At 52.8% G+C, this 22,294-nt stretch overlaps 6 protein-coding genes across 6 annotated transcripts; 4 read left to right on the forward strand and 2 right to left on the reverse strand.

Moving 5' to 3' along the window:
* Window positions 1–177: 177 nt before the first annotated feature.
* G647_02276 (uncharacterized protein) lies at window positions 178–6,703 on the reverse strand (the record flags this gene model as incomplete). Its single annotated transcript, XM_008726626.1, has 2 exons — window positions 178–6,538; window positions 6,594–6,703. The coding sequence occupies 2 exons, from the start codon at window positions 6,701–6,703 to the stop codon at window positions 178–180; spliced, it is 6,471 nt and encodes a 2,156-aa protein (XP_008724848.1).
* A 413-nt stretch (window positions 6,704–7,116) lies between these two features.
* On the forward strand, window positions 7,117–7,640 carry G647_02277 (uncharacterized protein; the record flags this gene model as incomplete). The annotated part of the gene is made up of 2 exons (XM_008726627.1): window positions 7,117–7,148; window positions 7,265–7,640. The coding sequence occupies 2 exons, from the start codon at window positions 7,117–7,119 to the stop codon at window positions 7,638–7,640; spliced, it is 408 nt and encodes a 135-aa protein (XP_008724849.1).
* A 283-nt stretch (window positions 7,641–7,923) lies between these two features.
* Window positions 7,924–8,940, reverse strand: G647_02278 (uncharacterized protein; the record flags this gene model as incomplete). The annotated part of the gene is made up of 1 exon (XM_008726628.1): window positions 7,924–8,940. The coding sequence occupies one exon, from the start codon at window positions 8,938–8,940 to the stop codon at window positions 7,924–7,926; it is 1,017 nt and encodes a 338-aa protein (XP_008724850.1).
* Window positions 8,941–9,920: 980 nt separating this feature from the next.
* On the forward strand, window positions 9,921–13,511 carry G647_02279 (uncharacterized protein; the record flags this gene model as incomplete). Its single annotated transcript, XM_008726629.1, has 1 exon — window positions 9,921–13,511. The coding sequence occupies one exon, from the start codon at window positions 9,921–9,923 to the stop codon at window positions 13,509–13,511; it is 3,591 nt and encodes a 1,196-aa protein (XP_008724851.1).
* A 2,146-nt stretch (window positions 13,512–15,657) lies between these two features.
* Window positions 15,658–16,257, forward strand: G647_02280 (uncharacterized protein; the record flags this gene model as incomplete). Its single annotated transcript, XM_008726630.1, has 2 exons — window positions 15,658–15,708; window positions 15,778–16,257. 2 exons carry the CDS (start codon window positions 15,658–15,660, stop codon window positions 16,255–16,257), a joined length of 531 nt encoding a protein of 176 aa, XP_008724852.1.
* Window positions 16,258–19,743: 3,486 nt separating this feature from the next.
* On the forward strand, window positions 19,744–21,061 carry G647_02281 (uncharacterized protein; the record flags this gene model as incomplete). The annotated part of the gene is made up of 2 exons (XM_008726631.1): window positions 19,744–20,375; window positions 20,458–21,061. The coding sequence occupies 2 exons, from the start codon at window positions 19,744–19,746 to the stop codon at window positions 21,059–21,061; spliced, it is 1,236 nt and encodes a 411-aa protein (XP_008724853.1).
* Between the last annotated feature and the right edge of the window lie 1,233 nt (window positions 21,062–22,294).

Here is a 22,294-nt window from a genome sequence, read left to right on the forward strand (position 1 = left end):
CTGCCAAGCTTCATTGTTATTGGCTGGATGGTTCTGGCCGCTTTACCGACAATTCTCGTTTTTGCTATCCTATTGTGAGGCATAACCCACTCATTCTTCATCTCTTGAACTCGCTGAACGCTTCACTGCCCGGGGAGAACAAACACCCAAACGCCCACCTGTCCATCTCATCATGTCTTAGGTCTGCATGTCCTGTGCCGTCATCTGGAAATACTCCATTGCCTCTCCCACGGGGTGTGGCTCACTCCCGGCTGTCAGTGGTTCTGTTCCCAGACCGCTGTCACTACCATGATACTTGAGCCCTTCATCCGTCATGAGTGGGGGAGGTTGAAGCTCCGATAATGCGTCAGCGTCGATGTGGGGAGTCTCCAGTCCATCGAGGCTCGTCATGGCCATGGAGTTGTCCTGACCTCCGTTGACTTGATCTGCCGCTGCCGCACCATCATGCAGGACCATGGCAGTCTCGGTCTCTTCATCCGCCTCAGGTTCTTCGTCCTCTTCAGCAATGCTTTCAGTCTGCCCGTTGATCGTCCCGACAACACTGCTGTCACAGCTGGTACCCGTCGATAGTCTGCTGTCGCGACTCAAGCTACTTCCGGTCCCGTAAAGCATGCTGTCAGTGTACATGTAGCTGGTCCCGTTGCTGGTTCTTCTTTCCGTATCTGCATCGCTGTGGCAGTCGTCGCTGTTCTCGTGCTCGGCGCTGAAGTTCTCCTTGTCCGTGAGCTCAGTGGGGACACCATTCCAGCTGGCCTTTCTCCCATTGACATAGCTACTTGGATTGCTCTTGACCGATTGGCTTCGCTTGAGACTAACAAGACCGGTCGACTTGGGCGCAGGAGCCAACATTAGCGCCATGTCTGGGGTGTTTCGCCCCCGATTGCCTGTCACATGGCTCGTGCTGAGAATCCGCCTGTCCACCACAGACGTCCTTGGAGTCGAAGATACCTTGACGTTCGATGTTAGCGGAGTCCTTTTCTTGAGGGCCGTGCCGACCGCGCTGCCAATCGCTGAACTTCCGCCCCGGGTAGAAATCCGCGCTGTTGCCGTGCTGGTCGTGCTGGGAACCCGCTTCAGGCTCATGGATGCATCACGCTCGGCTGGCGTGATTTTCGGCTTGTTGATGGATCTTGAAGAGGTTTTCACCGCGCGTGCTTGGTTGACGAGACCTTCGAGGATGCGCCGTTCCAGGACTTCTGCTCTGCTATTCATGTCACGCATTTCCTCTTGTCGAATCTGAAGAGCCGTCTCCAGCTTGGCCACATCTCGAGTTAGCCTCTTGGTCTGAGCGATCAACTCCTCTTGTTCTCTCTTCATGGCTGCCATTGACTCAGCAAGTGCATTTTTCTCGGCATTGAGGGCCACGATATCCGCTTCGACCTTCTCCTTCTGTGCATTTCTCTTCTCCAGGGCAATCGCGGCTTCGGTAGCTTCTGCAACCTTTGAGTCATGGTGCTCGCCCATCAGTCTTGCTTGTGTCGAGACCATGCTTGCAACCTCCGCTGCTGTCGACAGCACTTGTTCATGCACTTGGTCGAGTTTCGACAGGCTAGCCAAGGATTCCTGGGTCTCCTTCTGAGTGTTCTGAACTCCGGCGAACACTTCCTTTGCAAAGTCGGCATGAGACAAAAGTGTGTCTAACTTGTCGTGCAGCTCGCTATCATCGTACTTCTCTGGTGGTGGGATCGGTTCTTGAACTGTCTCAGATGGAGCTGCGGGCAGGGCTGGCAACAGAGGTGGGATGGCTGCAGGAATGGACTCGACACCAGACTTGATCTCTTCGGTCGCTCGAGTAAAGCTCTCGGTTTGTTGCTGAGAGTGCTCGTAGTGTTGTGTCACCACCCCGAGAACTTCACGAATTGCAGCTAGTACTGCCGGCTGATTATCTGCGATGGTCTCTTCCAGCTTGATGGCGGCAGCCACTGCTTTGGCGACCTCCTCGCGGGTCACGCCATGTTCGAAGGCGTTGGCACTGCGGAGGCTGTCGACCTTGGAGTTGGTCTCTTCGATGGAGCCGAAAACAGTCTTCGAATCTTCCGAAACACGGTCACAGGTCTCCGTGATTGTGGATCCGAGAGTGTCCATGAGCGACTTGAGATCGTCCACAATAGCCTTGGTCCCTGTTGTTGCTTCCAGATGCGCGGCATCTCGGTCCTCCAGGGCGGTCAACTTCGCTTCGCTCGCCTGCTGAGCATCGTCATACTTGGCCATCAGCGTATCGAATTTCTCTTCGATTACAGACTTGAGTTCCGCGCCTGTCTCTTCGTGCTTGGTAAACAACGTGGCGTCTCTCTCTTCCATCTCCGCCTTGATGGTGGACTGATGTTCCATGTGCTTTTCCAGTTCAGTTTTGAGTACACTCGACATCTCCTCAATGCTGGCAGCTGTGGCGTACTTGGTCATGTCGTCGTGATGCATCCCAAGCACTTTGTTCAACTCGACAATCCCTTCCGCACTTCCTTCCACCTTGCCCACGAGCTCATCCCTGAGATCGCCGATGACATTCTTGACGTCGTCAATCTTTGTCGCCAGGCCTCCGTGCTCGATCTTACGAGCTTCAAAAGCCTGCGCAGTAAGCCCGTTGTCGGCCTCAAACTGCTCACGGAACGACTTGAGGTCATTCTTAACATCGGTGATGTCCTCTTTGCTCAATAGAGCCCCGACATCCGGGAGTTTGATGTTTTCAACTTGACCTTTGATGTCCAAAACCAGCGATTCGACAACTTGCAGATCAGCTTTGACCAGGCCGGACTCGTCGTCGTTCTTGGCCCCGTCCAGCTTCACCTTGAACTCTTCCATGCTGCTCTGGACATCCTTCAGCATCAGCTCGATAAGAGTGAAGTCTTCCTTGCTGGATTGCTCGGAGGAGCGCTCACTCGTCTCTTCGATTGCTAACTTCATGTCATTCAAGGCGTTTTCGAGAGCGTCGATTTGGACCGACTTGGCCAACAATTCAGGCTCAGGGAGGATCATATCGTCCAGTCTGGCCTTTATGTTCCGCAGCAGAGTTTCGATTGCCTCCGTGTCCTCTTTCGAAGCGGCATTCTCTGGCATCACGACTTCCGGCATAGGTGAATCTCGAACCTGGTTGACGGCGTTGGTGATGTGATCTATCGCACTGTACAGGCCATCGAGATCATCTTTGTGCACACGAGTCTCCGAGGGGACCGCAGTGCTAATGGACTCTTTGACTTGCTGAATAGCTTCGTACAGTTCGTCCATGTCGTCCTTGTGAATGCGAGTTTCGCTTGGTGAAGACGGTGGCGCCATCCCATCTAGAGCTTCCACCTTGATGCGCAACTGCGTAATCATAACTTTCAAGCCCTCGATCTCTGCCGAGATGCGACTCTGATCGGACAAGACCATTTCTTGTCCTCGAGCCGTCGTGCTGTCTGATTCATCTCCCTGCTTCTCAGCTAGACGGGCGATATCTGCACGCACGTCGTCAATGCCAGCCTTGAGGGCATCGAGGATCTCGTAGCTGGAGCTGAGATCGACAGGTCGATCAGACAGTTTCTGAATGTCGTTTCGGATACCGTCGACCCCATCCTGAAAAGCATCCAGAAGTTCGCTCGTGTTTGACAAAATGCTTTCGTTCCCGTCCACCTTATGGCGGGACGAAGTCAGTCCTTCTCGAATGGCATCAAGCACTTCTTCGCGGTCGATGGCAGAGCCACTCTTGATCATTGTGCTAGCAAGAGCAGCCCGCATGTGCTCAAGTTCTTCTTTGACAAGGCGAACAATGTCCTCACTGTTGGTGCTGAGTGCCGATTGTCTGTCGTCAGTGATGTCGCGGATAGCGTCAAGAATTTCCTCCTTTTCTGAAATGGCGTTACTTCTGACCATACTTTTGCTGATGGTCTCACGGAGGTGCTCGAACTCCTTTTCCATGGCATCCAGAAGCTCCGGCGTATTTGGTGCTCCACCACCGCGACTTGCAAAGCCTTTGTCAAGATCTGCCTGCATCGCCGCAAAGCCAGCCTTGACTGTGTCGATGATCTCGTCCTTTCCGGTAACATCTGCAGCACGATCGACGTAGCTCTCAATGTCAGCCCGCAGGTCTTCGAGTCCGTCTTTGAGGGCGTCAAGAACCTGTTCTGTGTCTTTTCCACTGGCGGCAGAGTACTGTTGAAATTCATTCTTCATGCTCCCCAAGAACTCATGCATGGCCTCGATGACTCGCTCCCCCATCCCTCCTAGGGGATTTTGCTCGCCTTCGAGACACGCCTTGATTGCGTCGAACAGATCTTCACGATTGAATTCAATTTCTTTGGCGAGAGGACTCTGATGAGACAGCCCTTGTTGGACGGCGTCAATGATTTGGTCAGTCGGTACCGCTGAGTGGTGGGCCAAAGCTTCTTGCAGAGCTTCGATAGTTTGCGTGGTCGAGACACTATCGTGCTGTACGAGACCTTGTCTCACGGCATCAATGATCTGCTCTGGGCTGACTGCTTCATGTTGAGCCAGTCCTGCCCGCACAGCTTCGAAGACGTCATCTTTTGTCAAGTCGACCTCTCCACCGCGATTCACACTCATGTCCGGCCATTGAATGCTCCGCAGCCCTTCAGATACAGCTGCTAGAACGTCTTCCCGAGTAGCTCCAACTGGTGGCGATGGTATTGGCGGAAGCTCGAAGTCGGCGAGACCTTTCCTTACAGCATCAAGCACATCGTCGTAGGTGGCGGCGGTATCCCTCACTGTGGGCTGCTGAGGCTGATAAGACTTCAGGCCCTCCTTTAGTGTCTCCAGAATCTCGTCTCGCTCGAGGCCGAAATGTTCGAGAGCGATTTCTGGTTTACAATCCTCCCAAGCTTCTCTGACGGCTGCTAGCATTTCGTCTCGTTCGGCAACCAGATCTCGAGCAGGAGGTTGAGGCATCTGGGTGATAATGGTTCCGACTGCCCGAACGATTTCCTGTGTATCAACCGCTGGGTGGCTAAGCTCCATTGATTGCCGTTGGCTCTCTTGGACAATGCGATGCATATGTTCCTTGAGTTCGGCAAGACCTTGTTGAACAATAAGCGCGATCTGGCCTTTCATGGCGGTCTGAGAATCAGCCTCAGCACCTTTGCTGGCCATTGTTGACTGTTCTAATTTCTTTGCGATCTCTCGACCCATTCCAAGAACTTCACCTCGCAGTTCCCGGACCAAGAGTTTGACTTCGTTGGTTAGGCCGCCTCCTTGTGCAAGCGACTGCTTCACGCTCTTCAGCATCGTAACAACCTCGTCAAGTCCGCCCAGTTCAGAGTTCGACATTGAGGATCGTCTCTCATTGCTGGCTTTAGCTTTGGCCAGGGGACCCGCTTTCGACTCCCCTTCAAGGTACAGATCGAGGTTGGAAGGACTTTTGCCGGTGTCATTCGCAGTTGCCCGTATCAGCGCTCTGGACCCTGACTCTTCCTTCATGTCTTTCATGAACATGAGGATATCCTCAAGTTTGGACATCATGTTGGGATCAAAAGATGGCTTAGTGGGAGCTGTAGATTGTGCTTGGACTAAAGCTTGCGATTTGACGGCTTCCAGTGTGCTCATGATCTTGTCTTGTCCCTCGCGTGTTGCCATCTCTCTCAGCACCTTCTCCAAGAGAGCAATGCTCGCTGCGCCGTCAACACATGTGAGGGAAGGCGATGCTGTCAGGTCTCGATCAAGCGCAGCAGTAAAGCTTGAAGGACTTCCAATACGTGGCAGTTGAAGGCTCTTCGGACGGGGAGAGCCAGTGTGCGCTTTGTCGTCGAGGTAATAGCCCAAGTTAGGTGTGGATCTGCTCACTTCAGGCGGAGGACCTAGCAAGCGAGAGTCGAGGTTGGTGAACTTGGTCTCCAAGCCCGCAACCAGCTCTCTGAGACTCTTCCGGATATCTTCATCCCGAGCCGAGGTCGCCTCTTTCAGACTCATCAGGTCGCCGTAGTTGTCCTTACTTCTCTTGTTCAGACTCGCCATCTCCTTCTGGACGTTCGACATTATGGATGTAAGGCTCAAAATCTGGTCCGCAAGAGCATTGAAGGAGTAGGAAGGCTGTACTGCAGGTGATGCGTTGTTGGTAATATCTCCGAGCGGCGCCGCTTCCTGCCGATTCCTCATACTTTGCAACGCCAGCATGTTTGTCACAGGTGGCGTATTCTCGTCTTCCTTCGATCTCAAGTTCAGGTCGGTGGGTGTAGGTGTTTCCGGTCTAGGCCGTGTTGGGCTGCGCTCTGGTGATTTGGTGCTTGGGAGGTCGTCGAAATCGACAAACCTAGCCGTGCGAAGGCCTTTGTCAGGCGATCGTCTCTCGAGGGAGTCACTCAGTTTGTGGATAGTGGGACTCTGCAGATTTTGCATTCGTCTATTCTGCGCCCGCATAACACTTCGGTCAGGAGACACAGGAGGAGGATTGGTTGTGTAGCTACTCGGCGCATTTTCTCGAGCTCGGGCAGCAATAAGAGCGGCTGCTTCATCAATGCGTTTCGATGTGTTGGATCTGGTGATAGGGCTACCCGGAACCCCCGGATTCAACGGGAGTGGTGGAGGTGCTCGTTCTGGGTCTGAGCTATCCCACCTACACAGCGCGTAAGTATCTCTCGCAGGTTGAATGCAGTCGAAAAGCGACTTACATGGGCACCGAGCTTCTCCCTGACTCGGAAAATGAGTGTTGATGCTTGACCAGTCGAGACTCAGCACGGTCCCTCGAGGCATCCCTCGAACCCGGAGAGTAGGTGGACATGGCCAATGCCTTTGTTTCGGGGATTTTTCGCAAGGAATGCTGCTAGTCACAAATGATAGTCCGTGGTGCTCATAATGCTCTCAGCAGAACTCCCGTGCAAACAAGAACAGACTGAACGATGACAAGCTGCAAACCAAAAAACACAATTCTGGCAGTGTTCCTCGATTATCAAGAGAGTAGACACTCTTGTTGGACTTCGGTAGCGATGCAGTGACGAGGATCTCCACAAAAAGTAAACAAAAGCGCTTATTGGCTACCCGAGCGCCGTTGCGCGCACCAATCAGGCACAACCCACGAAAATCCCTTGCCAAGAGAATTTTTGAAATTCAGAGCCGCCGTAGACTTGCACATTTCCACGCCAGCTCATTGCCCTGTTACAACGACATCCCTCAGCGCAAAGCCCAAACTTCAAGATGAAGTTCCTCAAAGTGGGACGTGTAGCGATGTAAGCTCTCTCTGTTCTCGATATCCCATCGCGGGGACCGGCGTCAGGCCAGTTTGCACGCTGTCGCCATGATTCCTACCTTGAATCCCTTGAGTTTGGGTCTGACACATTTACAGCATCACCAGAGGCAGATATGCCGGAAAGAAAGTTGTCATAATCCAGCCCGTCGACTCCGGCACCAAGCAACACTCGTTCTCCTACGCTCTGGTCGCAGGCATTGAGCGCTACCCATCCAAAGTCACCCGTCGCATGGGCAAGAAGCGAGTCGAGAAGCGATCGAAAGTCAAGCCGTTCATCAAGATGGTCAACTACAACCACATCATGCCTACGCGTTACACTCTTGAGCTCGAAGGATTGAAGAGCGTCATTTCGAACGATACTTTCAAGGAGGTTTCACAGAGGGAGGATGCGAAGAAGAACGTGAAGAAGGCTTTGGAGGAGAGATACTTGAGCGGCAAGAACAGATGGTTCTTCACTCCCCTGAGATTCTAGGTGGAAAGGCAGGTGATATTTCCGCAGGATTGCACTTAACGGCCATACAAGGCCATCGGCTCCGTTTGCGTATTAGGATGGCAAGCACAGTGTAAAGATCGAAGGGTTGTGATCGAACATGAACAGCAACCAATGAACCGAGGCGACACTTGATACTCGCAACCGGTCGAGCAATTGGGTGATTGCGATTCGACAAGCACGGCACGGCTCAGTTCAAGGACAGTCAAATTCAAGACTCATAGCACAGTATCATGGAATGCTGAGATGGGACTCGAGTTGCGCGTCAGTCAAGATACAAATCATCCTTCAGACGTTGCAAGTTTCTGAACAATCCCGTCGCACCACTACCCTCGTTTGCACCTTTCATGTTTCTTGCAGTTGCCGAGCTGGAACGGGCAGAGCTGTCTTGCCTCGGATTGCGAGCAGTCCCTCGTGCATCCAGTGCTCTGCTCCTGTCTTCCACAAGTTTGGCCAATGAATCCACAAACTTTAGCCTTGCCTTCTCCTCTCCTGTTCCCTTCCAGAGCGTTGCCAGCTTTGTGTATTCTTCGACTTTCCGTGATGCAGCTTCTACGCCGGTATAGGGTCCTGCGTCTGATGCCAGCAGCTCACTGATTTCGTCTCGTATTTGTTTTAAGACTTCGTTTGCTTGATCATCCTCTGCTGAGCTCTGTATGCCCAACTCTGGAGCGGACACAGAAATTAGCGACGCTCCTGACACCTCGGATGGCGGTACTGGCCACTTCATTGCTTCACCAAATATCGTAATGACCGACTCCAGACGCGTTTTGACTCTGCTGAGCAGTCGTAAACGAGCCATGAAGTCAGGTTCGTCGGTCGGCGCTCGGATATGCACCATTTCGCCGCCGTCAGCCTCGGGTTCAAGCGATGGTGCAGCGTGGCCCGTTGACGCCTCATCCTTGACAAACTCGTCGATATCTTCACGCAATGACTCGGTCAACAACTCATGAAATCCGTTCACATCGCCTCGAAGAACCTCCACCTCGTATGCCAATCGATTTCCGCTGCGAATGATCTCGTCCGTCAGCGAAGACAACTCTGAAGATGACCGGATGTTGATGGTACTGAGACTTGAGAATAAAGCAAGTGCTTCCGTGGCGGCGCCCTGCACTTGTGACGATCGGCTGATCTTTGAAGGCAGCGGTTGGGTAGACAGACTCAAGTTCGGCAGCGCATCATTGAGAAAATCCACAGGATCGAATTGAGCTTGACTAAGCTTCGTGAGCGTAGACCTGTTTCCATCATCGCCCGTTTGATCTGTATCTACTCTCGAAGGCATGCTGATGTCGAGGTTTCAGTCAGACGGCAGAATTTAGCTGAGGCGCAGGTGATTCTGGAGCAGACTTGGGTTCATCGTAGAGGATGGTGCCGACTCCACGTTCGAGGACGAGGTGCACCGTAACCTTCAAAGCGCTCCTGACAATAGTTGTCTACGGGCGAGGTGACTTGAGTGAAAGCCCTTGGCCTTGTGGAACGGTAAGGAAGAATGATATGCCGTGGGAAGCCCATGCCAAGCAAAGTCACGATGTGATTCATGACCAGCCGTGCCAGCCTCGTTTTCACGTACATCTGTTTATAAACCTCCTATCTTGTGTCGCTTTGTAGAAGTGACGAATGTTGTCACTGAGGGCGTAACAAGCAGCTCTGGAGCAAGAAAACAAAGAAGTAACTCACCGGACAGGCTGCGTCAATGCAGGATGAGACTGCACAGGCAGCTCAAACCGCGAAAGGTCCTACAGACACAAGTCCTCAACCTGAATCCATCTGTTGTTATCGTGATGTAAGTGAGAATCAGATGAGTATCATTGAGCCAAGCAACAGTCTCTACACAGATCGTGGCTCCCTCACAGAGGCAACTGCACTCGACACTTCGCTACGTCGGCAGTCGACCCCTTCACTAACGCCCAGCATGAGTGCAACTGCACTCTTGACTCGCCGCTTTCATCTCCAGCTCAGTGCCACCTCAAGCTCAACTCTCGCATTTGTGCTCTACAATACGAAATGCTGTAGCTTCCTCTCCCTTTTCCTCTGGTTCCTCGCCCAGACAGAAACTTGACTACTTTTCCTGGCGGTGAACCTCTGGTGAGAATCCAGCCTGATCGTTCCCTCAAACTCATTTCATCTACTAATCATCAGCAGCTCTAAAGGCAGGAACATCCTTCAAAGTCTCGAACTTGACTGCGAACTTCAGTCCAAAGTCGATGCCGTGTCCCTGCGACTCGTCGTTCTACCGTATCCGATACAAAACCCCTACCACTCATGGGCCGAAAGCTGTTTCTCAGCCATCTGGCAGACGCGGGTCGCCTTGGTAACAAGCATATTCATGGCGTCCGCAGTCCCGAAGAAGGCATCGTGATCTTCACCTATGTCTATCCGACAAGCCCTTTCCACAATGTCGACATTCAAGCATACGCCACCGATCTAGAAGAGTATCCGGACCGCAACTCATTCATGCTTTGTACTCAAGATGAGTCTGCCGAGTCTGTGGTCTCTGCGGTCCTACAGAAACTTTCTGGGAGCGCGAATGGCAAGTCGCTCGGCAGCCTTTTGTCCGAGCTCTCAGAAAGCCTTACCGTAGCCATCTCCGCCGGAGCTTTAGTCGACAACATATCAGAAGAGGGTAAAGAAGATGACGACGATTTCGATTTCGACTTCGAGGGCGACTCCGACAATGAATTCTTCGGCCCGGTCGAGAGCAAACCAACCAGTAGTACGGATATTGACAACATGGTTCTTGAATCTGGCATTTGTTCAAAGGTCGACGCCGAAAAGGTGGCAAGAGCGCGTGCAGACCTGAAGGCACTCAAGGAATCAGGTTTTCGTGTCGGGGTGTTCGGAAATCCTGCAACTTCTGGCATTTTATGTGTCTCGATTCGGATCTCCAAGCTCGGTCTGTCAGACGAAGCCCTCGAAGCATGGGGTATTCCGCGAAAGCGCTACCTCACGCTCCTGATCAAATACTCTCGAGGTTACCGTGATGCAACCAGAGTCGCGGATGACAAGGATCTCACGAGCTCGGTACAAATGCGCGTGGGACTTTGTAAACATTACAAGCCTTCCGCACACCATGTCCTCGGCGTCTTCCAGTGTCCCACCACGGACAGTGCTGCTTCGACAGATCAGGCCAAGGACACTGCCAGGGATAACTTCACCATCGAGCCCTTGTTCGTCGGCAAAGCACTGAACCAGTTACTTGAGGAACGTGTGTTCAAGATCATCTACGCACGGCACTTATATCACCTGACCTGGCTTGGAGCAGAGAAATTTATCGCAGAGAGACAGGCATCTGCATCTAGCGACAGCGTTCTCGACCTAACGCCTTATTACTGCGACGATACTGCTGGTGCCCATAACCTGCCGGCTATCGTCCTTTCTGACCACATGCTTCAGGTACCTCTCCCGCAGGCTTCGTTACCACTGATCGTTATGCAGTTTGTTCTCCGGCACGTTGTCAGATGCACAGAATTTTGTCTAGTGTGCCATTGCCCAGTAGATGACTCCTTCGAGGCTTTGAAACCATACGTCTGCCCCAAGCCTCTCTGCTTGTTTCAGTATCTGGCGCTTGGATTCGGCCCCAGCCTGGAGTGGGAGATTCTGACCCAACCTTACGTGGTTGATATCTTGGTTAGTTTCTGCTACGCCGCCGCATCCAATGGTCGAGTCAAAGAATTGCCGGTGGGCATGAATTTACTGGTTCCTCTCATTCGACAATATGAAGTCCCCGACACTGAGGTACTCTCGTATCGCGGATATTCTCGGAAATACAATCCGGTGCCTCAGCCTACATCGACAATACCAGAACCGTCTTTCTCCGGCACCTGGGATAAGAGCACGCTGACTCTGGTGGTTGATGGAGCCCAAGGATCAACGACTGCCACAGTGCAGAAGATAGACGAAGAGGCAAAGAACTCTGCAGCACAACTCGCCGCAGTGAAGAAGGTCAAAGCCGGAGATTGGATCGCGATGTGTTCGGCAAGGAATGCGGTTATTGCGCATTGCCGGGTCAAGAGCGTCGCCCTACCTCAGATTGCGCTTCACCAGCCCATCTTCGTGTCCTTGAAGCCCTCCGTGACAGATCCTGAGAGGGGCCCTCCTTGCGTATTCAAGACCTCTCTCTACAAAGTCGACTGCTATTTATACGACAAAAACTTCGACGAAATGCCAACAGCCTCCCAACAAAGCGCGATCTTAGCATTGCTCGATACACTACCAGGCGTAAACGACATGCGTAGGTATTTAGAATTACAGGGTCGGACTCAGAACCACAACCTAAAGGCATGGAGCGACAGAATATCTGACTCAGCACTCAATCTCCTGCGTTGGATCGTCGCATCGAACCGATCCTGTATTTTACAAGTGGATGAGATTTGCGAAGGGGAGAGCTCTAAGATTCTGGGAAGGCCTGCAGACCGGGTAGGCGGAATGGACGCATGGATGCAATTTCGCTTTGCTCAAGGTGCTCCAGATAAAGAGAAGCGCTTCAATGATTGCGTGAAAGAGCAGGCAGAGGTGTCTGGAACTGAATATCCAACCCTCTTTGCGTGGCATGGAAGCCGCATTGCAAACTGGCATTCCATCATTCGGCAAGGCCTTCACTATGACGAAATCATTAATGGCAGAGCGTTCGGCAACGGTATTTATATGAGCAACACCGCCATGACGAGTTTGACTTACAGCCAGCACATCAATCGCGCGGAGTCAGCAGGGTGGAAGTCTTCGGCACTGAAGATCGCCAATGTTCTGTCGCTACAGGAAGTAGTGAACAACACGGACAAATTCGTATGCAAACATCCTCACTACGTGGTTGCCGATATCGACTGGGTGCAGACACGGTACCTCTTCATCAAGACCAAGAATATGGCAACAATCGTGGACGAGTCGGTGGGTACAGTGTACCAGCAGGATCCGGCTCGGCTGGTCTACAATGAACTTGGTCGGTCCATCTCCATCCCAATAACGGCCATTTCCAAGACCCGCAGAACTTGGAGTGGCATTTCGTCGCCTTCAAGACCTCAGGAGAAGCGCCCGAAGACCGTCCACCCCACCGATCAAGCTTCTGCTGAATGTCGAGTCGATGATGATGACAGTGTCTCTTCCGATGCAGAAGATCTATCCTTTCTCCAAGATCCCAACGACAGATACGATCCTACCGCACGCGCACCTCCAGCGGATACCACGGCAATGGAAATTAGTGACAACAAGGCACATGCATGGCCACCAATTGATACGGATTTTGTGCCTGGTCAATTAGACTTGCAGGGTATTAATTTCATGGAAGAACCACAGGACGCTACTCCCACTGCGACCAAAGCACTCATGCGCTTGCTAAAGGACGCACTGGACACCCAAAAACATACGGCGCCAGCAACGCTCGGATGGTACATTGACCGCAACCTCATCCACAACATGTACCAGTGGATCGTGGAGCTGCATAGCTTTCCAGGAGATCTTGGTTTGGCACAGGATATGAAAGTGGCAGGGTTGACGTCAATTGTCATGGAGATGCGATTCACAAGCCAATTTCCTTTCAGTCCACCATTCATTCGAGTGGTAAGGCCTCGATTTCTTCCCTTTTCTCAAGGTGGAGGTGGAAACGTGACCGAAGGAGGTGCGATGTGTATGGAAGTACTGACCAACAACGGGTGGAGCGCCAGTCTCACGATTGAAAGTCTCTTGCTTCAAGTTCGGCTTGTTCTGATGGACACAGAGCGCCCAGCTAGGCTGGCTGCTCCGTCTCGACATGGTGGGCAGAGCACCTACGGTATTGGCGAGGCTGTTGCTGCGTATATTCGTGCGTGTGAAGCGCACGGGTGGCAGGTTCCCGCTGGCTTTAACACCATTCGGCAGTAAAGAAAGCCCATTTTGCATGGAATTTGCTTGAGGGAAGCTTCAAGAGGGTTTTTTGGGACTGCAGCATGGTTTAACAGCGCAAGGTTAGGAGTGGTATCCGGCTCCGCCTGGATTGAGCTTCGCATCGGCGTTTGGGAGCGCAAACAAGGAAACAAACTCGAGATGGTACAGAGGAGCTGATATTGAAATTGAGCTACTAGTAGGCCGTGGAGTCCGAGACCTGGGCGGTCCTACCAATACCATTGGCACAGGGTCGCAGACAGATTGTTGAGGACGCGACATCTCCCACTTATCATCTGTGGTCGTCCGTAGCAGTCCGAAGTCAAAGCGATGGGGCTGGGCTGGGATGAAACAATCAAACGAGTATCAGCCAGATTGACATGTGCATTTGTTCCGGTTCTTCACATGCTAGTGTTGCGATGTGCAAGCCACATGCATTTTCCACTTCGCCTCCTCGCCACAACAGCAAACTTCACACTCATCCACGCTTGTGTCTCCATTCCGACGCATCTACATACCAGGCCTGTTCAAGTCTTACAAAATTGAGTGGTCGGGGCACTCCATCCGCCATACTCTTACCGCAATGGGACTCGATCTCCGCTACGCAATTCCCATCAGCAGGTGAAGTCCCCTTATTCACGATGTCTGTCGGCTGGGCACGTTCCGCTCGGATGCAGAACGAACACCGCCGGCAGCTACTACGTACGCCAGGCAGTTTGATTGCTCTCCTGCTATACTTGGATGAACTTTGACTTGGCCAAATCCTTGCTGCAGATCGCTCTAGAAAGGCTTGGACCGTGAAGTCGGTCCATGCATGTATCGCGATATGCACGGGCGTTGGGACATGCAGAGTCCAATGAGTATCACATGCGAAAAGCGCATGCCAGAGGTGCATCGCGGCCCCCATTCGGTAGTGAAGCGCGGACGAAACTCCCCGGCCGCGCCTCAACGTAGATGTACATAGCTGCGGTGGAGAGTCCGGGTCATTCACAGGTTTACTTGCGGGCTGTCATCGAGATTAGGCCCTTCTATGACATGCTTACCCCACGAAAAAGAACATTGTTGCGTGCATCAGATAATCAGTCTGGAGACGAGGTCCAGGATGCGCATGAAGCAGTGGCAGCAAGGTTCTCATGAGGAGTGTAGATATCGCCCCCAATAATGAGCCACATGGTGTTGCCCAATCTCGCCCCGATGATGCGCCTGTCTGATAACGATGAAACAAGCATTCACGTCACGATAGCCGTAGGCGGGACAGCACACGGCATGGCCATGACGTTTGGGTCAGGAGAGATAGTCGCCCCATGCATTGAAGGCTCCCAGGCACCCGAGCTCGGATGCTGGAGGTGGTGTGAAGGCCGTACGAAAGCCGCGGCGAAGTGTGGCACTGTCGCTGTTGCAGTCTCGAAGCTGGTCCACTGAGCCGACGCAAGTAGGCAGCGAGCAAGCTGGACAAATGTGCCGCAGCAGTAACTGACGTTCATTGATACGAGTACTCGTAGATGGTTGACATATGACTGAACTGACATGTACCGGATGAATCGCACCCAGCTCCGGGCACCTCGACACTAGTATAGCTTGCAGAGGTTGAGCGGCAGGGGTCGGCGGCTGCAGATTTTCACATGCCAAATCTGGGCCTGTTGCACCTCCACGCCTGCGGCGGCGGGACGGCCACCAACAAATCAAACGGAGGGATCTGAAGCATGAAATCATCCTGCCATGTCTGCCATGTTCTGAACGGGTTGGCGGAGGCGTTCTTGCCTCAGCGGCCCCCAGCAAGCAGCCGAGGAGGGTGGCTCGGAGGGTGCGAAAGCTCAACAAGCTGCAAGGCATCACTCACCATATTATCGCTCTGACTCCTGTTCCCTCGTCCTTCCCACCTGCACTTCGAGCCGTTTCTTGCAATCGGAATACCAGGATCCCGTCGCAGAAACTCCCACATCAACGTTTACTTGTGAGTACCGTATCTCACCTTGCCCGATACCGCTTTTCAACCCGGCGAGAGGTGCCCTGAACACCCGCGCGGTTTCCGCCCTCAATTCGTTCCTATCTGTTATCTCACACCAGGCTCTCCGAGCCGTTCACGCCGCTTCAGGAAGACCGCTGACCATCTCCAGTCCCAGTAACCAACCAAGAATCAGTCGCAATGGGCGAAGCTACCGTTAATGGCGATATTCCGCACTCCGCTGTCCTCTCGGTAAGTGCAAAGTTGTGGCGCGACCTTGTCAGTGCAGTAAAAAATTGTTCTAACACTGGCACCTGGTAGCACATCCAATCCTACCCTCTCGTCTCGGATTCCATCAAGACTATCCAGCAGAACCCCTACGGAGCCAAATCGATTGAGCTGACCAACGCCGGCTACGCGAAATTTGTCAAACCCACCCTGCCCTACTTCGAGGCCCCTGCTTCCTACGCAAAGCCGTACGTTGCGAAGGCGGACGAGCTCGGCGACAAGTTCCTGACCAAGTTTGACGAGCGAGTTCCCATTGTGAAGACAGAGACCAAGGAGCTTCAGGACACCATTGTGAGCTACGTCAACTGGCCGCTCGAGACTGCCAACACCACCAAGGACTGGGCTTTGAACACATACAAGGATGAATACAAGAAGTGCGGCGGTGAGGGCTATGTCGCTGGTGGCAAGGCCGTCATCACCACGTCTCTCGTCCTGAGCTCGGATGTCCTCAAATGGATCAGCTCCTTCCTCCAGGGCAAGAAGGAACAAGCCAAGGAGATTGCCAGCAAGTGAACGCGGTGACGCTTCTCCCAAACAACCTCACGTTCCTCAAGCGGCCGAATTCTGAAGCCTACGCTTCGACACCTGTACAACTCAGAATGGCACCAGCATTTGATACCCCGATGACATCCAGAACGATCTACGACGACTGTTCCCTGCTCGCTGCTCCTAAACTTGTCCGAGGTCCCTGTTCCAAGCAAGGAGACCAACTATAGCACACTGCTCTTCCGCCAAACTTCTCTTTCACAGCTCCCGAGGCTCTTACGCCAGAGGGGCACCCGGACCTCCTTGAAGGATGCAAGCGCGCAGAATACTGCGGCTCTTCGAGGACGCGTCCTGTCGCGGGTCTCGTCGATTTCTCAGTGATAGAGTACACTTACCGTACCTGCTTTTTGAAAGCGCATAGAATTGGTAGTTTGTTGAATGCAAGGAATTTGAGCTTCTGTGCACCCACGTCAGCGCCGCCAAGTCATGGGCGATGCATTCTAGCAGAAAATTAAATCGTGGGTAACAACGCCCGAAATTGTGAGATGTACAATGCGACCGACCGGAGCATGTGAAATTTCGGGTGTGGCTGCTTATCGATATCGTGGAATTGTCACATGCTACGGAGTAAGTACACTGCGACAGTTGTGGCGCTCGCCGAGATGTTGCAGTTCAGAGTGTTCATCCCGCGCACTGAAAGACCAAGTTTATATTGTACTGTTGCAGAGGTCGTCTCAGCGGCGATTGTGCCTCATGCTCGTGCGTCTTATATAGCTCTCGGAGCAGGGAGTAGTCACCAGGGATGGACGACAAGGTACGAACGAGTCCTTCTCAACTCGGGTCCTCCGCTCTGACTCGGCTCCTGCCAGGGATCATCCCCGGCTCCAGCCGGATACGGTCTCCGCAGTCAATGCGTCTACTCGTACGAGGTACTGTGTACATGTAGGCTTTACTTGGGTCGGGTAAGTCGGGTAAGTTGGGGCAAGTCGGGTCTTTTGATCAGTACGGACGGAGTATGTAGGAAGTACCTATCTAACTATCTACCTATCTAGTTGGCGGAGTTTCCGAGCAGGGCACGGCAGCCGGGTCATGGACAGAGATACTGTCGGCGTAATAGGTGTGACTGTGTTAAGAGGTGTAAAGGCTGGCAAAGGTGCAGTCAAGACCGAGGTGAGTAATACAGCCAGTGGTAGGTCGTACCTCGTTGCTGTGGCCCAACAATACAGATACTGTAGGTTCGTGTCGGGGCGTGACCATGGACCATGAGCTAAGGAGTCGTGGTGGATCTCAAGTGCAGTGAGTACATGCGTGCGTGCGTGTGCGAATGTCCAGTCTCGACGGATGCTATTGGCGACGGCGGTAGGGCGTGCGGCGTACCATCGCAGCCTTCAGTCAGGCTCTGCACTACCTCCTACGGTCAACCACTTGCACATCATCGTGTCCCGTTCGCATTATACGAGGTACACGTAGTACTCGGAATATGTAGTGCTGTACGCAGTAATTAGAAGTGCATGGATCCGACATTACTGAGGGCTATAGGACGTACCCTGCTATGCCTACCTCTGGTTGATCTCTATTCACTCGGCGCGCCAGTCCATACAGAGGTTACATGCGGGGGTCCACACACGGAATACTGTGACTAAGCGTGTAGGCTGTGGTCTTGGTGTTTTCCGTACGCTCATCACTGTGACTAGGTAGGCGTGTATACCGGTGGTCGTGGTCTCGCGTGGCTCATATCTTTCAAAAGGTAGTACTACTGTAGGTACGGAGTACACTAGGTGGATACTATGTACTCACTCTCGCGTACTCAATTGCCAGCCTGTATAACCACCACGCGTTCTTGCCTGATGGACAGTATCTACCTTTGACTCGCATACCGGTGGGTATGACATCGGTCCGTCCTCTAATTATCTGGGAGGGAAGTCTGTAGAAGCCTTCGAGGGTCCAAAACCCCGTATGGACCTCGTCCTGTCGTTGACCTGAGATCAACCAGGGTTGTATGCTTATCTGGCCAATCTTCACTTGCTTCGGCTGCCCACCGAGGCAGGCTGCTCATACACAGTAGGGACTTGCCGCGGAGCGATAAGCCTAGGGACAACATAATCCATGTGGTAGGGAAATTTCTCTCCTAATATGGCGGTAAGCGTCGCTGCCTTTGGGGTTTGATTTCTCTCGGTGCCAAGACCGCTGGCTGTAGCCTCCCACACGCCTCGATAACAGTCCCCTCCAGATACCACGAAATCGTCCATTCAACGACAGAATAGTCCTTCACTACACCAAGTATGCCATCTGAATGACTACCTGCATACACTGTGTACTGTTAGAAACGAGAGAAGTGCCCGCACGATCATGCTCCTGATTTCGATCCGATTGTGACCTGCCATTTGTCGTTGTGGAACGTACGCCATCCGCGAAATGGAAGGACTTCAGAATGTCAGGCGCAGGGAAGGGTTAAAGGGTGATATAGATCCAAGGTGAGTCATTAACGTTGTCCAGGAGAAGCTCTGCAATTTCCAGGTGCGAGTATCCAACATCACGGGGTTCCGACGCCAGCCATTTTCTCAACTTGGTGCAAATGAAACGACCTTTCTCAATACCTCTCAGTGAGTATAGACATCATTTGACTCAAGAGTTCCCGTCAACCCGGCCTGAGACAGGGGCTTTCCCATACTGGTCCTCGAGTCGAGCGACCATTTTCTCGAGCGTCTCGTCCGATAGGGAGGATCGTCCCCGAAGGACCTCAAGAGCCGCCTGCCTGACCCACCAATCGGCAAATATCACAAGCATCTCCAAGAGTAAGCACGATCCGCGATCCACAGAGAACGAAAAACTCCGGTCGTCTTCACTCAGGCTGCATCAAGCTCATCTTCCCATGGTATTCCGTCGAGAGAGCCGACTCACACTTCTCGCCTGCAAGACCAGAAAGAGCAGTTCTCCCGTTGGCTTCTCAGATGCCGGGCGCTGAGACATGCGGGTGTGGTTTCTCGTTCCGGGCATGCCAGCTGATTCTTGGAACAAACCCCGGGCTTCTGGCTCGAGAGACTCTCCATCATGTGCCATGTATCGCCTTGGTTTGCCCTGGAATGCCCTGCCTTCCCCTCAAATTTGCCCCAAAGCATGTTGTGTAACCTGGGAGTTCAAGGCTGGTTGGTTAATACAGTCCCGGCCAATGCACCTCAGTCAATTGCTCGATTTCTGGTCCAAAGCCGGCCTGATGGGCACCTTCTCCACTGATGTTGGCGCGAGCAGGGTCTTTGACGATGATTTTTCAGGCTGAAACCACCTGCCCGTCCTTCCTGCTGTCATAGTATCCATTCAACGCCCGACTACGAGCAGAGAACGTCTTCGAGCTTTTGGATTGACAAGATGAGCACCCACTCCGAATACAAGTCTAGGTGGTCGGACTTTGCTGATTTGGAAGACTTTTATGAACGCACGCGAGAAAGGGTATCATCCGGGGGTTCGACAGGCCCATTTTCGTCGAGAGCGAGGCAGGATGATCTTGACGCTCGAATGGAGGTGCTCATGCAGAGCCCGACAACCTACCCCGAGCAGCTGTCTATCATCGGTCGCTGGCTGCATGACGGCTTGAATGGGCGCCAGAATCGTGAACAGGTCCAATCTCAATCCAGTGATCGACTTACCTACGACCTCTCAATCCCTCCACTTGTCGCAGACGACCCCGCATCGTGGAAGCAGCTGGGAAGTGAGGCCCCAGAAATGGTGAGAAGCATTCGTATCGAGTTCACGCGCCCCGTCAGACGCTCCGAATCGGAAGGCGAAGGCTTTCTGGTATCTCGGCAAATCGAAGAACTTGTCCAGAGTTTGAACAACACTGAGCAACTCAATGACAGTCTGACACACAATAAGCGCTATTCGAAGCTTACAGGGCTGCCGATCATGTTTGTAAAAGTAGAACCCTGGCTTGGACTTCAAAAAGAGTTCGAAAGCCTCAGGCAATGTTTCGTGGAACACTTCAACTTTGACGTCTGCGATATCTTCAAGATCCCAGAGAACAACGCCCAGAACACGCTGAAAAAGAAGATCGAGGAACTCATACACACGTACGGAAAGAAGGACGCGCTTCTTATCGTCGTTTACGTCGGCCACGGCTTCGATCCGTCGGACATTGAGTGGAGGAGAAGGTGATTTTGGCCCATCGGTTTGGGTACCGTATGTTTGCAATGTTTTGTCGCTAAAACAACAAAGGCTAACCGTTTCCTTCAGCCGTCTAACCTCGATATACACAGAAGGCGTGAACTGGTCTGCCATACAGCCATCACTCCACCGCGCGCCGTGTGATACTCTCATCATCTTGAATTGTTGCTCTGCGGGAAATGCTGCGTTGAGTGGCATGAAGGGCACCAACGAGATTCTCGCAGCCTCAGACCGCCCGAGCATTGCATACACACACGATCAATCATTTCTGAAAGCCGTGATCAAAGTCCTAGCGGAATTAAAGACTTCCAGGTCCAGTTTGACAATCAGCATGCTTAGAGATCGACTCGATGATTACAATAAGCACGACAGAGACGCGCGGAACAGGATCACTTCGCCATACCATAAAAGATACCCAGCCCTGGATCATCCGAGCATCAAGCTCCGGGCTTTACCGAAGTCAGACACCGCGACCAAGCGCCCAAAAACCTCGACGGAGAGCCCCTACACCCCCTCATTCTACGTGAAAGTACCTCTTGACTCTCCTGGCAGCGTGTCGTTGGCCGAATGGACTTCCTGTTTTGCGAGCACAAATTACCCCAGTGACGTCAAGTTGCACTTTTATACCGAGGAGTCCTTGCGCAATGGTTTGAAGGCAGATGATGGTAAATGATGTGGGAGGCGAGCCGCAAACAACGTCGCGCGCCCTGCTGTACCTCGACTTCTCCTCTTAGTGGGAAGGCACGACCAAGTGACAGGCACCTTAGGGGACTTTATTGCTGGTGACAAGCCATCCGAGCTTGTCCTTGGCGAAATATCCGACCCACAGCCGCAGGAATGGAAGCGACAGATCGAACAGAATGTGACACTTCTGCATCGGCGTAGCTTTATCTGGGGAGATGTGAAGCCGGAGAATGTATCGATCTCGCTCGATCGACTGCGGAGGTAGCTTGCACGGAAGGCTGGGTCGAAGAAGCATCTGACAGAGACGATAGGAGATTTGCAAGGTCTACGCCGTTTGGTGGAGTTCTTGGGGCTCCAACAGCAGATTCATTTCTCGCCTAAGCTTGTTCTACTCAAATTGAAGGCTCATATGTGTCGGAGAGACGTCCCGAAATGCATCCAGGATGGGCTGTGATTGACTTCTGTAGTTCCACTGCGAACGATTTGACTGTTCTGTGCCCGAAGTACATCAACATCCGGCGAGGGTGTATCATCGCAGCCGTTGCTGGGGTTGGGTGATTGTGCATTGGAAGATCCTAAACTCTGCAACAACGTTCATAGCCTTGATCAGCGGCTAGGCTATGCTGTCTTCTTGCTCCCATGGCCGGGATCATGGCCTCCGATATTGGACGGTTGTTGAGCACCAACTCGTGGACATCCCTGCACCGTACGACCCTCGTCATCGATACAGGTACAACTCTCCATTTCCGGAAGTGTATGGACGAGACTGCCAGAGAAAGTGTCGAGGTCAGGTAGGCCTGCAGGGCCAGCCAAAGCTTCCAGCCAAAGCTTCCAGCCAAAGCTTCCAGCCAAAGCTTCCAGGCACCGCCTTCCACCTGGACATATCCCGGCGCATCCCAGAAGAGTTGTCTAGGGAGGTGCTCTGGGAGAATGTCTGGGCTTCCATATGGTAGACCAGCAAGGTGGGCAGTCGGACGCCCCTCGTCGCTGTCAGCGACACCAAAGCTGGAATTTCCCGGCCGAGAAATGATGTTTGATCAGATTTGCGCCAGCGGAAGTCGGGTCGAAATATCAAGCTGCTGGCAAGACGGGACATACGTACACCGCAAGGCCAGTAGACTCTATCAAATGTATCATGTCACCGTAGCTTGCAGTACCGTCGTCGTGTCATCTGTTCTGTCCTCGGACGCTGAGCGATCCGGCTCTGGATACGTGCGGCCAG

The sequence above is a fragment of the Cladophialophora carrionii genome, assembly GCF_000365165.1.
Source record: "Cladophialophora carrionii CBS 160.54 unplaced genomic scaffold supercont1.2, whole genome shotgun sequence".
NCBI classification, from domain to species: domain Eukaryota; kingdom Fungi; phylum Ascomycota; class Eurotiomycetes; order Chaetothyriales; family Herpotrichiellaceae; genus Cladophialophora; species Cladophialophora carrionii.